A 14,437-nucleotide genomic window follows, 5' to 3' on the forward strand; every position below is an offset into this window, starting at 1 on the left:
CGGATTCCACGCGATAGAAATGTAAAGGTAATTTCTGTTTAAGCCGACACATGCGGGCGTTCACCGTGAACACAGTCTCCGCTAAAGTGGGAATGTTGCCTTTACCTTTCAAACCCGCTGTATAGCTGAACTTCCGCGATGCGGATTGAACAGAGCCCTTAATGAAGAAAAAACACACAGTACACAGTATATAGGACAAATAGTCTTGACCTCTACATCCAGGTTTGAACGTGTGTGTTTATTAGCACATACTTGACCAAACACAATGCCCATTTCACATGAATGTGTTTGAGTTTTTCTAACTCTGTTTGTTTGCAAGTCTCTAGTTACACAACTACTCACAACTTCAAAGATGAGGGGGCTTTGAGGTACTCTGTAAAACATTCACACTGCCCTGTTCAGTAGAGGTGAATTGCTGTTTTATAGTATCGGACAGCAAAGAGGGGATCCATTATTTTACACCGAATGTTGGCTGATTATTAATGAATGAGTACCAGGCAGCAACCTGTACTTAATTAAAAGAGTACCCTTTCCCTTGAAGGGTGTAGATAAAAAAGCACGATCCTTGCTTTGGAGTTTTAAAGATATCCACTCTTTTCCTCAAATAATTAGCTCTATGTCTAGTTGGTCGCTTACGGTTTCCTCCTCGCCATTGTACTGAGATTCCATCCACATATGTTTCGGGTCCACCCCGCTGCCAAAAGAAAGCTGGGGGAAGCACATGTATGGGTAGAGGACAACTGAAAACTGTATATGCCGTGCTTTGAAATGCCTACTCCCACTGCTTTGTCTCGCTTGACAGCTTGATGTAAAGACGAACTCTTCAGTTTCTCGTTAAGCCGGGGGAAAGCAAAGGAAGTTGAAGTTGTTATTGTGCCCACGGTACGCTAGTGATCTCAAATCCAATCAAACTTTATTTGTCACATGCGCCGAATACAACAAGTGTAGACTTTACTGTGAAATGCTTTACTTACAAGCCCTTAAGCACGATCTGGGACAAGCATGACGACACTATCGCCACGCAGCATTCATACCTCCCTGCAAGTTCAGAGTTCAACATCGGAGTTCACTTTGTTATCTGAGTAAACTGGGAGTTACCATCATGCCTCTATATCGTCGCTGTCTGATGAAAACTGATCTCTAAATATGAACTTTTCAGGAAATTGAAAAAAAAGACAATTTTCTTCCCCATTAACGAACATACAATTATGAAACTTCAGAAGCTATGCTGAATATGTTTAGCTGGTCCTAGAGTCATGAAATGCTCAGAGTACATTGAGGAGAGTTTTCAATAAATTAAAAAAAGATATATATATAAAAAAAAAAGTATGGCATAATGGACTTACAAGGTTTTTCATAATTGAATGATGATATTTTAGTTAGACCCTATGGTTCTTCTGCTCAGGATTAACAGGTCAGAGGGAGTGTGGTGAGCCACTAGCTCCCCTATAAGTCACCGTAAAACAGCCATATGGATGGCGGCAGTAACAGAGGGAAAGGTCCTACCTACACTGTGCATCACATTAAATCAGCAGTAGATGTTTCAGGTTAGGATTGCTGCAATAGAGGGAAGTAATCACAGTGATTCTTATAGCCTAATAGGATATTACCATAATAAGTGGAGTTTTGAAATCAAATCAAACTTTATTTGTCACATGTGCTGAATACAACAAGTGTAGACGTTACCGTGAAATGCTTTACTTACAAGCCCTTAACCAACAGTGCAGTTCAAGAAGAAGAAAATATTTACCAAGTAGACTAAAATAAAAATGAACACAATAAAAATAACAATAACAAGGCTATATACAGGGGGTACCGGTACCGAGTCAGTGTGCAGGGGTACAGGCTAGTTGAGGTAATCTGTACATGTAGGTGGGGGTGAAGTGACTATGCATAGGTAGCAAACAAACAGCGAGTAGCAGCAGTGTACAAAAGGGAGGGGGGGTCAATGTAAATTTGATTAGTTGTTCAGCAGTCTTATGGCTTGGGGGTAGAAGCTGTTAAGGAGCCTTTTGGTCCTAGACTTGGTGCTCCGGCATCGGTGTCGTGCGGTAGCAGAGAAAACAGTCTATAACCTGGGTGACTGGAGTCTCTGACAATTTTATGGTCTTTCTCTGACACCACCTATTGTATAGGTCCTGGATGGCAGGAAGCTTGGCACCAGTGATGTACTGGGCCGTTCGCACTACCCTCTGTAGCGCCTTACAGTCAGATGCCGAGCAGTTGCCATACCAGGCGGTGATGCATCCGGTCAGGATGTTTTAGAACTGAAGCAGCGTACATCAATAGTTATAATGGTTGTATACCTTGTAATAAATAGGTAATGTTTGGAATTGGTCGGACTAATTGAACAGCCAATATCACTCCTTTGACGGCATCAATTAATTTCCCCTTTCCCTTGGTAGTTCTCTAAACAAGTGAATTATTACATGCAGTAATGTGCAAATTATTTCGTAAGACGGTTAAATATCGTCACACTCTTTATTTCAAATAAAAAATATAGACATTTATATCAGAATCTATATAAACTCGTATAAATCAGAGTTGGTACATGTAAATAGAGCACCTTCTTCGAATAGTTGTGACTAAAAATAATTAAGTGCCATCATCTATCTATATGTTATGTACAATACAGTAATTTACTGTAATAATCCTATCTCAAGTTCCATAGAGAAACAATCACAACTACTCTTGTCATTTTTGAAGAACAAAATCTGAAAAACCACACGAAAACAGTCCCAATAGAAAACTCCTTCCTCTCCACTTCGCTTGTCGGAAATCACACCCGTCCTTTAGTTTTTGAATTTCCGAAAAGCTACGGAAATCCGTGGATTGCTGCTGACAGTTCGTTGATTCAATGTCTTTGGCAAGTGTGCAGACTTCGAGATGCCTTGCTGTTGTGCTCCCCTCTCTGTGTTCTGCAGGACAAACCGTCTCCACAGTCACACCGTTGAAATATCTCCAAGCCGTGTGTGCCTTTCCTTTGGTGTTTGGTGCAGACCTGACCTTCTTGCACCACTGGCTTGCAGATCTTGGACCAGAAATGGCGCGCACAGCAAAGTCCCTCTGTGCAATCCGAAGACCTCAGGCAGTTCTCACCTTCCAGACCTGAACAAATAAGTTACATGAGTATATTGTAGGCTTTGTTTATAATAAGACATCGATCGCCCTGAGTCCATTTTCAATAGTACATTTCATAGCTGATTCGGTACATACCTTTTGGGGTTTGTGAAAGATCTTGTGTGGGCAACTTGGAGTGTAGTTCCACTGTAGAGTTCTCCTCGTGTGTATTGAAGATTGGCATTCCGATGTGCTGAACGATCTCAGGATTGCTGGGCAAACACAGGCCTAGGAAGAAAACAAGAAGATCAAACGAGATGATGTGCTTGAAATTACACTAGCTCCTTCAAAAAAGTGTGTAGAATTACTCAAATTCAACTACACTTCTCTTCAAAAGATCAAAGCAGTGGGGAATGGCATTAGACAACATATTCTAAATGCACGTTAAACATATTAGATTGTGTCATTTAACATGAACGTGTTGGGACTTGTCGGGAAAATCACCATTACTGCACTGGTTGCCAGGGCAGCACACAGCGTCCCGGATACAGCGCTTCCTGCGCTTCTTGCATGGGAGACAGGCACCTCGGGACTCCAAGCAGAAACCATGGTCACCGCACTCCTCATCGGCAGAGCAACTCAAAGACTGAAAGAAGAAAGTCAGATGATTCATTTTATGAATTCAACTTTTTAGAATACTTGCCAATTTAAATAGTAGGCTATGTATATTGCTGATGGTAAACTGCTCAATGTAACTATGAGGGAAACTACGGTCCATTTTAAAACCTCCAAATTAAACACAATGGATAGGCTACTTTGATCAATATAAAATTGCCCAGTCTTATGATTTATGGGATGCTGAGCTTACCTGTACGGTATCAATTGCCAGGTTTTGGGTCCCGCTGTCAAATGTAAATTCGTCAGGGTTTGCGCTGACGGGGTGACTCGGACCCGCCACTCCAGGTATGTTCTTGATGGCATTTGAGTTGAGAAACACTGATCCAGCGCATGCAGAATGAAAGTATCCGACCATCATGTAAAAGGCAGCGGAAAAAACGAATGGCAGGATAATTGTCATTGTAGAAATGGTTATTTTGGGGAGAAATGGTTCCAATTTCAATAAGCAATAGTAGCCTATATAGATCGAGGGCAGGTAGGAGCGCACTAGTAAAGCGGAGTAGGGCTACCTCTGTAATCCGATGATTCCTGATGTGCGATTTATACATGTGGAGTTGTTTGCATTCCCGCCCCCAGCTATGTGTAACAAAGGAGTGGATGACATTTCAAAGGGTTCGAGCTCATGACGCATCCCACAGCAAGTAAAGCTACCCACCCATTGGCCGGGAATCCTAATCCAAAACGTCTCGCAATGTTTGTGTCCAATTATCAATGACTCTTCGCGAGATGACATCAAACAGACACCGACACATTCTTTTCTTGGACACGTTACCAGCATTTGAAGCGAGATAATATAAATAGGCATATCACCAAGACGCAGCTACAATGTATGAACGATGGAATAGGATAGGCCTACATTTTACTCATCATTTTTGGCAGTTTATCAACATTTATTGAGAAATGTGCAGCCTATTTTATCCCACAAAGGTGCCACTTGTACTTCTAGTCAAATATTTCGATAGGGTGAAAATACTAACGGGGTGTATGGTACATCGTTTTTCGTTGTAAACCTAGCCTACTGTTTATAAATCAGTACTAACTGTATAACTATAGTTGCTTTCGTTGACCACAGACGACGCATTGGGTGATTATTCAAGACATTTTCTCCCCATTATGAACAGCATTTGATCGGTAATTGTAAGGAGAGAACTTTGAAATGCACTTGATTAAACAAGGCGGCGAGGATCAAAGGGATATATGCAAATCTCAGAGTGAAAAGTTTACCGAATAAATTACCATTCAGGCTAACTGCTTAAAAAATATGAGTTGATGATTAGCACCCCGCGATAAAGAATTCACATCGGTCTCTCTGAACCTTAATCTGTAGCCTGTAAAACAATTAGACACACAAGTATTCCCTTCCCCTCAGATAAAGATAAAGCCTAACCTCTAAAGCACCTCTTGTGTTGATGTAGTCTGTTGTGCCAATTCCAACAATACTGAGAAAGTAGAGGCATAGGCCTGCTAACCAATAGGTCTATGACAGCTATTTGACAATCAAAAGTTTAAATCAATAATTATTGTAATAATTCTAGAGAGAATTCTAACTGTTGCTTAATATCAGGTTATGAAAGACAGTCTGTCTGGTTGGAAAAACATGTCGGGTCTTAAATCAGGAATAGTGGTTTAAGAAAAGGGTATATAAAAAAAGGTTAGCCTATAAAATAGAAATACAAACCCAAAACATCTAATTTGAGAAGTTTAAAAAGTGGAAAATGGATAAAATATTTAAAAGACTATAGGGAATTGAATCATTTCTGAATAAAATACAAAAAAAGAACAGTTATATTTTAAAGTGATTAAAATATTTTCCAAATCTGAACCATAGCCTAAATAACTGAACCAGCTCCTTGAGAGAAGTATGCAGGAACAAAATACGATTTAACAGTTTCAAAGTGCACCTCTGCCAAATACTTTGGGAAAGCCTTCCTAATAAAGGGCTTTGATGTTGTTGACAGAGGTTAGTTAGGCTATACACTTCATTAAACGTGAATTGGCCGCCTTCATCCCAATTCTTTGGTCTGTAGGCTTTGTTTTAATTGTACATCCAAAGCCTACAGTGGTGTAAAATGAAGCTTGTGTAAAGGCCCCTTTGATGAGGACAGATCAAACAGCCCTGAACCCCCATGCCTTAATCAGACTACAGCAGCCATGGCGTTTTTACAAACAGTCCGTTTGCTCGGCTTTTAGCGGGTTTTACCAGACATTGTACTCAGCCAATTCATTTGGTTGGATGCCAGGTAATCCTGTTTTGAAATGCCTGGTTGCGGCCTAATCCATTCATCCTACAATAGACCCTCCCTAAAGTGTTAAATAAACATACAATCAGTTTATGTTGGATTGAAATAATAAAGCGGCAGACAATTCACTTCCTAGTTTAGCAAGATAATAAGGCTATCTATCGCCCGGAGGGTCAGGTGTTCAGAAAGCTCCCTCCCGTGGTGAGAAAGAGTGACCATCAGACGAAGTAATAACAGTTTACTTATCATGTAATTCGCTCAAATGCGCTGCCTTGTAGTTACAGGCCCAGTACAAAAGACCAGTAAAGATCAGGGAGTAGCCAGAGAACAGCTTCACCAAACAAAAAAAGCAGCATCTCCATTCATATTGATTGAAAGTAACATTTTATTGTAAGAAAAAAGGCATACAAATAGCTGGACTATAAAAAAGCAACGAGCCAAATAACGACGACAGTTTAAGTTGTCTGACCTTGTCATGCAGCATTAAAACAAATATTGAAGATATATTTTGGATGCCATCGAGTTAAGGCACTTTCAATAATGCCAACAAGCCATGTAATGATGCTCAGTACTGGGGTGAGCGACTTCACAGTCAGACTTCACAGTCATTCAGTGGATGATGGCGATAACATGAAAAGATAATTCAAGTTTGAGGAAATATGTCACGATATTTCACTTGACAAAACATTCAAACACAAATATTCAAATTAAATAATGATTTTCATAAGTATATCCTACTCATATACATGTCACAAAAATATCAGCACTACATATTTATGTACAGAAATATTTACTTCTGGTCCTACGATAAATAATATTCATAGTGTTTTCAAAGTCAGTATAAACATTTGAAATTATGATAATGTATTTGGGGCCTGTAGAATGGCAGTCATCTTGTCATTCATTTATAAATTATCATATTGTAAAGGTTCATGTTGATGGGAAATGAATAATGTTAATTGTAGAATAATCTCTATATGACAGACTGACTGTATTTTGCCATGTATCAAAGTCCACTTGCTATCGCCCAAAATTCCCAGTGTTTGACATCACCTCCTGTGTCCCTCTGGTAAGCCTGTTTTTGTATCAGTACCAATTTGCCCTCTAGTGGCAAACAATGTTCTTGGCTGTTTCTCCACTCGATGGCTCGATCATCCCTTTACTTAATAATAAATAACGAAATGGTAATACACTGAAAGTCAAATATGTCCTTGCAACTCAATTTGGCAAAATAGTTTTATCAATCAAACAACTTTGCTATAAACAGTGTAATTACACGTGTTCAATTGTGTGTATGCTTGTGTGCGTTTTCGAATGGAATACAGTACGCATGATACACAATATATAATCTTTATGTGCAGTCATCGTAAGTGTAATATGATACAAAGGAACTTGTAAAAAATAAAATTTCGATTATTGATGACAAGCGTTTAGAAGAGTGTCAACTCCCCTGTTGGAATCGTGGTCCTGAAGACGCTACAACAGACAGCTGGAATCTCCCTCTCAGTCCCACTCGACTCAGTATCACAAGTAATCACTGAAAACACTGGTAAGTGCTAACAGCCACAACATAAACCTAAATATACAAATATGTGACAACAACAAAAAACTCTCCATGAGGCGATCCATGGTTGATGGTGATGTTGGGAGACTGAAGGGGACTTCTGTCAGCTAGAGTGGAGCAACATCGGCGAAGGCATCTCGGTGACCCAGAGCGGTACGACTGCCCCCTTCACTGTCACTGTCGGTTCACAGCATCATCAACTGTCTGTCTTGTCTATCTGTGCTCTGCAGCCAAACCCTTGAAGGGCTTCCCCAGGAAAGGGGGAGTGGCCAGAGAGGCTACTACACAAGGATTTAAAAATCTGTGTCCCAGCCAGACATGTCATCTGGAGGAGGGTCATCGTTGTCCTCTGGGAAACTGTCAAAGTTGCTTGTGTCAGTTGACGACGAGACCTGATGGAGAAGAGGAGGAGGGGCTGGATTAATGGCATGTCACGCTATAATATTGAAAATTAAGCCTACACTGGCCTGCTATTTTAAAACTATGCATATTTTGACTTACATCAGGGATGATTGGAGGAGTCAGGGTTCCTTTCCTCAACCCCTCCCAGTTAAAGCCTTCAAACCATCTGAGATTCAAATAGAAAAAAAACTGTTATCTTAGCTGTTGTTTTTTTGGTCTGCAGTGCAATCATGGCCATTAGCTTACTTGACTTACTTGTGCTTTTGGATATCTTTGACTCCATTTTTCAAGTTTCCAAGTCTTTCCGAAGGATTGTCCCTGCATAGTTTCTTTATCAAATTGGCAGCATTTTTGGTGATCTTCTTTGGAAATTCAATCATGTCGATTCCTCTCAGGATAATATTATATGTCTTCATTGGATCTGGCCCTGAAAATGGCGGGCTGAAAAAGAAACAGGAGCATTCATTTAAAAACAAATAGGTGGTCACAGGTATGGGAGACAGTGCAGGCATTCCTTCTGATCCCAGGCACCTATTCTATAGAAGATATACAATAAGATAACCTATGGACAGCCATATCCACAATCGTCCTCCTTACCTTCCAGTCAGGAGTTCGTACATGAGGATCCCCAACGACCAGTAGTCTGCGGAGATGTCATGCCCCTTGTTCAGGATGATCTCAGGTGCCACGTACTCCGGGGTCCCGCAGAAAGTCCATGTCTTCTTCCCAAACCCAATCTTCTTGGCAAAGCCAAAGTCCACCTGTGAAAAGACAGAAGAGCCAATGAGATCAATTGAATGGACACCCTTTCCAGCAGGTCCTTTGGGTCTTGAGCCATATTCTTATACTTCAGGTGTGGAGGTGTCTTCAGGACTCTGTCCACTCACCAGCTTGGCATAGCCTCTGTGATCCAGGATGAGGTTCTCTGGTTTGAGATCTCTGTAGATGATCCCTTTGGAATGCAGGTAAGCGAAGGCCTCCACCACGCAGGCTGTGTAGAACCGTGTGGTGGAGTCTTCAAATGAACCTCTGCAATGATGAAAACAGTGTTCATACATATTAAATGAACCTCTGCAATGATGAAAACAGTGTTCATACATATTAAATGAACCTCTGCAATGATGAAAACAGTGTTCATACATATTAAATTAACCTCTGCAATGATGAAAACAGTGTTCATACATATTAAAGTGATGGGGCCAGGGGGAAAGCAAGGCGACATGGTGTCATTTGAAAGTGAGTGGGTTGAGTTTTATTTTCCATACCTGTCCCTAAGTATGGTCCAGAGCTCTCCCCCAAGGCAAGCCTCCATCAACATGTAGAGATACTTGGCATCTTTGAATGTCCTATATAGCCTGAAACATGAAGAATGTGTAAAAGAAAAAAACGTGTAAACTGTAAATGACATCCTTTTCTTGAGGATAATGAACAATGGTGTAAAGTACTAAGTAACATACTTTAAAGTACTTCTTAAGTATTGGGGGGTTATCTGTACTTTCCTATTTATATTTTTGGCAACTTTTACTTCATATGTACTTTTTATTACATACATTTTCCCTGACACTCAAAAGTACTCATTACATTTTGAATGCTTAGCAGGACAGGAAAATGGTCCAATTCACACACGTATCAAGAGAACATCCCTGCTCATCCCTACTGCCTCTGATCTGGCGGACTTACTAAACACAAATTCTTTGTTTGTAAATTATGTCTGAGGGTTGGAGTGTGCCCAACAAAAAAAACATCTAAAATTGGGCCATCTGGTTTGCTTAATATCAGGAATTTGAAACTATTTATACTTTTACTTTCGATACTTAAGCACATTTTAACAATTCCATTTACTTTTGACAATTAAGTATATTTAAAACCAAATACTTTTATACTTTTACTCAAGTAGTATTTTACAGGGTGACTTTCACTTTTACTTTAGTAATTTTCTATTAAGGTATCTTTACTTTTACTCAAGTATAACAATTTAGTACTTTTTCCACCACTGTTAATGAAGCAGTCTATGGGTAAAGATACCAGGAGAGATACCTGGCTGAGATTGCGCAACCTCTCTACATCTAGCTAGTATCTGACTGTATCTATAGTGACCTGACAATGAAGTCCGAGTGGGCCTCCTGCATGATCTGCTTCTCGGAGCGGATGTGCTCCTGTTGCCGCGTGTCCACGATGTGCCTCTTCTTCAGGATCTTCATCGCAAACGTTTTGATCTCATCACTTTTGAGCTGCACCTGTAGAAGGACACAGACGGTGCAAGGTAATTGAGCATCTCAAGGTCAACGACCACTAAAAGCAAATTGAACAACATCTGCGTTGTAAACAAGTACTGGCTGTGAAGAGCAAGTCTTAGTTCAGCCATTTTAACACTTGTTCTATAGGGGCCCAGTAATAGCAGATGCGTCATGGGTCTATTTGTGACGCCTGACGACTTGGAAATAGTTTAACCGGGAACAGACATTCTTCACATTGCGTATCTCAGGGAGCACCTACATGTCCGAGATCATTCAATACCCGGGCTGTCATTCAATCCCAGGGCAGTGAACACGATGCCTGGGGGCAGGAGAAAGGCCACTTGATTTTACTGAGGTTGCCGCATTGCCTAAAATAGGGCAGGGGATTCCTCTTTAGGAAAAGCTGGGCTTTTCCTTTGCCTTAACTCTCTGAGACCCCGCTGGTCCACATTGCGCCATGCTAGCGCTCACCTGATCTCTCCCTCTCAACTTTTCTCTGTCTGTTTACATGCTTTCATGTGTATGGTTTAAAATCTGATTTTATTACTGTGGCTGTGTCAGCTGTTTAAGTTTATTTACATTTTTACTGACAAAATGATGATTGTGCATTGCATTCAAAATATGTTAATATATATAATATAATTTGTGTGTAATTATAAACTGGGTAGTTCGAGCCCTGATTGCTGATTGTCTGACAGCCATGGTATATTGGCCATATACCACACCTCCTCGGGGCTTATTGCTTAATTATAAGCCAATCAATGTTATAACTAGACATAATTGATGTCTTGGCCCACATTTGGTGTTAGTAAACATCACAAATATATTATGCCTATACTACATATTCAAGCAGGATGAAGTTGGAATGTTTCTGAGAACTCATTTGCTATGTGACACTTTGGGTCATGCAGATTGGCATTTATTGGGATGATTCTTGTTCTGGAGGCAGACCTGAGCGATTTCCACTAATGTGCAAGCTGCAAAGTCAAAATTGTCTGAATTGTAAAAATGCATAAAAATAAAATGTGCTTTTTGGTCTTAATTTAAGGTTAGAGTTAGGCATAAGGTTAACCCTGTAGTTAAGGTTAAGGTTAGAGTTGGGTTTACAATCAGAATTTATGACTTTGTGGCTGTGCCAGCTAGTGACTACCCTGCAGAGCTGCCTCCAGTACATGAGTCATCCCAATAAATGCCATCCTGCGTGGGTCACAAGGCAGGGCTCCATTACCTATTCTGCCCTTATAGTGGAAAGTTACTTTGAATAGACATTCTGGACCTGAGCTGGCTGAGACTGCTCCATTATAGAACAAGAAGACCCACTGGTCCTTCCTATGCTATCTGATGTCACTCAATTACATTCAAACTTCCCTCTTTATTCCCTGCCAATGGTTTAAAATGAAATAGGACATGTGCCTCAGGCACGGTCTGGAAATGTAGAGCTCCACAAATCAGGCCTTCGCTAGATTCAACAAGGTGTCTGCACCGAATGACGTTCCCTTGAAATTAAATCATTGGCAGTAATCGTGTTTACCCTTCAGAACATCCTAGCAGTTTTACCATCGTGGAAAAAGTAACATTATCATCGATGAGCAACCGTGTCTATTCAGTCTACCCAGTTGACACTGTAGGACAAGACATTGGAAGTGTAACAGCATACAAAGAGAGAAAGGGAGGGAGAGAGAGAGAGAGAGAGAGAGAGAGAGAGACATTATAGACAATACATACTTTATTTAAACATCCTACCAGCTCCACGCGTCCGAAACCTCCGACCCCCAACGTGTCAATGATGTTGAAGTCCACCAGCTTCAGGTTACAGAAGAAGGCGTTCTCCGCTTCGTATCTGCATTTTTTGAAGTGGAAAAAGGGAAACTTCTTAGAAGTCTGGATGGAGTAGGAGGTGATTGGGAATGACAGTGGCGGGGATGGAGCCGGGAGACTGTTCTGGCGCTCCCTCTCTTTCCGCACTGGGAAAGGTATCACCAACTCACGCATCTTGTCCTCACTTTGGTCTGACCAAGTAAAGTACTGAAAAACAATCAATTGGACCCCTCTGACAAAAGTCAATGATATGGTCAATAGAAAGAAATGATCTGCCTTGCAGGACAAAGATGTTATGTTGCTTCACGAACACGTTCTACACAGCATCTGTAAGAGTTCTTTCTCGAAAGTGGAGTTAAGGTGCCATTTCCAGTTCACATTTCGAGGGTTGGAATATAGCTTTATCTGTATGTGGAAGATTGGTGTATTGGCCAGGTCTTCAGATTCTGTCTGCATGTATCTCAGTCTGTCCAGGCTTCCTCAGTCCTCTGGGTGTTGATTTCAGAGTCCAACAATTACAACCTTCAAGGTAGACATCCGTACTTTGAAGTAACAACCAGGAGTATTGCAAACAAAACAAAGGAAATAGACAGACATAGACTTCTGGTAGAGGTATCCCTCTAAAAGTTCAATCCAAGAAAGTTGAATCCAACACTGATAAAACGTGTGCTCTGCAGACGGCAATGAACGTTACAGTACACCTTCTTAGACCACAAGTTAAGAAGAGACTAAAGCCTTGAAACCAGACTGCAGGACAGCGAGCGACTAAGGTGTGTGTCCATGCCAAAACAAAAAGCCAAATGTTCTCAGCTCCAAGTACCAGTGACTACTAATACTGCCTGGCTGATCCCACTGGTATTTTTAGCACGTGGACATTGCTTGAGGTTTGCCCAGTTACCAAGGCTCTCACACCTTTCCCTGCTGCCAAACTGAGCCTCCATCATCTGCAAGGCCTTACACCTCACTGATAAACTTCAGCTGCTGATCACATCTCCATAGAAAACCACTATGGACAGGATTTGGTCCCTCACTGTGCTGATGTGGAGAGAGTAATTTTCCTGATTTCCCGATTAGTTTGAACCAACTTGGTTGTTAATGACAATCATGAAGGACGGTCTTCAATTCAGCTAATTGGTGAATGAGTGAATAATCAATTATTCACTCCTACACTCTTAGTAAAAAAAGGTGCTATCTAGAACCTAAAATGGTTCTTTGGCTGTCCACATAGGAGTTCCCTTTGAATAACCCTATTTGGTTCCAGGTAAAATCCTTTTGGGTTCCATGTAGAACCCTTTCCACAGAGGGAACATGGAACCCAAAAGGGTTCTACCTGGAACTCCTATGGGGATAGCCGAATAACCCTTTGGGAATCCTTTTTCCTAATAGTGTATAATAATCTTGTGTGGTTGTATGGAAAATCTACCAGATATACATGCCTGGAAGAAGGCCTGAAAATATCCTGTGAACAGGGGCGATCAGGTTGTTTCCCTGCAGTGAACAGACATCTGAGCTCCTGAGTGATCCCCAGGATCTGTTGGGAATGTGACTAAGTGTCGGCTTCAACTGTCCCATTTTATGCTGGGAATTATCTCCCATCTTCAATGTGAGTTTGAAGTGATCAAAACAGGGAGGACCCATGTCATTTTAGTAGTATAACCTCAACACACACCCACTGTATCACATGATGCTGGTGGGAAGTGAGTCCCAAGAGACAGGGGAAGAGTGGAGTGGTTACTGGCTACTAGCCACTTCTGTGACAAGCTTCTAGGAAAGTGATGACATCTTCGCACTCCCTGGCAGTGTGTAGAACCTGACACCAGCCAATAAGAGAGGAACATGATGGGGGCCTGGGAGGGGGCAAACGACTACATCGAGGGATGAATCACACCATCCACACACCAACACATCAACCTGGGTTGGCCCTCAGTCTTCACACAACAAGTGCCACTGGCTTTTTATGAGCTATTGGAATCAGAAATGGAAAAAGTCTTGCATCTCAACACGGGTTGGGTGCCTTGCCAGATGTAAGCCGTTACTGAGGCCAATGTCAACCAAACGCACATGGGCTGACCGCTCATCGGAATGGTGACCCACTACTGAAACACTACTCTTTATGCCGAACAATAGGTTCAGGGCTTATAGGTCGACTCTCAACTGAGGCTGTGTAGACGGTATAAAGGCCTTACCGAAGGCCACCCAATAATTTCAAACTTTTACAGGACCAAATATCTAGTCAATGTCTAATTAAATGCTCAACTCATGCAAATTGTATTTTTAGAGTTCTAATAGAATGTGTCGTATTTCAAATCTGTGTGAATCCTAGGGTTTTTGTTTTCTGTTTATATAGTAACAGTTTTTTTTACCCCCCCAAATGTGGGCACCTGACTTGTTGTGGAGTCTATTCCGCCACTCAACTCTCTCGAGGCCTTAAGTGGTAA

At 41.3% G+C, this 14,437-nt stretch overlaps 2 protein-coding genes across 4 annotated transcripts in view; both read right to left on the reverse strand.

Annotated features, from left to right (window-relative positions):
* Window positions 1-1,621: 1,621 nt before the first annotated feature.
* LOC139367450 (dickkopf-related protein 1-like) lies at window positions 1,622-4,322 on the reverse strand. Its single transcript, XM_071105663.1, has 4 exons — window positions 3,929-4,322; window positions 3,565-3,706; window positions 3,217-3,348; window positions 1,622-3,108 (listed from the first exon to the last, which is right to left on the reverse strand). Exons 1-4 carry the CDS (start codon window positions 4,136-4,138, stop codon window positions 2,855-2,857), a joined length of 738 nt encoding a protein of 245 aa, XP_070961764.1. The 5' UTR covers window positions 4,139-4,322; the 3' UTR covers window positions 1,622-2,854.
* Window positions 4,323-6,345: 2,023 nt separating this feature from the next.
* The window catches only part of LOC139367969 (cGMP-dependent protein kinase 1), a 182,253-nt gene continuing 174,161 nt past the window's right edge, over window positions 6,346-14,437 (reverse strand). For 2 of the 3 annotated variants that reach the window (XM_071106398.1, XM_071106397.1), the window contains exons 10-17: window positions 11,925-12,021; window positions 10,042-10,181; window positions 9,210-9,299; window positions 8,832-8,973; window positions 8,542-8,705; window positions 8,200-8,385; window positions 8,044-8,110; window positions 6,346-7,934 (exon numbers count right to left, since the gene is read on the reverse strand). In XM_071106398.1, the coding sequence (XP_070962499.1) occupies window positions 7,836-7,934; window positions 8,044-8,110; window positions 8,200-8,385; window positions 8,542-8,705; window positions 8,832-8,973; window positions 9,210-9,299; window positions 10,042-10,181; window positions 11,925-12,021 (985 nt within the window). In that variant the 3' untranslated portion in view covers window positions 6,346-7,835. Of the gene's footprint in view, window positions 7,935-8,043; window positions 8,111-8,199; window positions 8,386-8,541; window positions 8,706-8,831; window positions 8,974-9,209; window positions 9,300-10,041; window positions 10,182-11,906; window positions 12,022-14,437 lie in introns of all 3 variants that reach the window. The other variant, XM_071106396.1, reaches the window with a different exon arrangement.

Source organism: Oncorhynchus clarkii, chromosome 16 (genome assembly GCF_045791955.1).
Source record: "Oncorhynchus clarkii lewisi isolate Uvic-CL-2024 chromosome 16, UVic_Ocla_1.0, whole genome shotgun sequence".
NCBI lineage: Eukaryota > Metazoa > Chordata > Actinopteri > Salmoniformes > Salmonidae > Oncorhynchus > Oncorhynchus clarkii.

What these genes read in the sequence shown, in the direction of transcription:
- LOC139367450 (XM_071105663.1), bottom strand. Translation starts at nt 4,138, where the DNA reads ATGACAATTATCCTGCCATTCGTTTTTTCCGCTGCCTTTTACATGATG. An exon ending in TGGCAATTGATACCGTACAG is followed by an intron (nt 3,707 to 3,928) that starts GTAAGCTCAGCA and finishes TTCTTCTTTCAG; the next exon opens with TCTTTGAGTTGCTCTGCCGA. An exon ending in TCTTTCACAAACCCCAAAAG is followed by an intron (nt 3,109 to 3,216) that starts GTATGTACCGAA and finishes TTATTTGTTCAG; the next exon opens with GTCTGGAAGGTGAGAACTGC.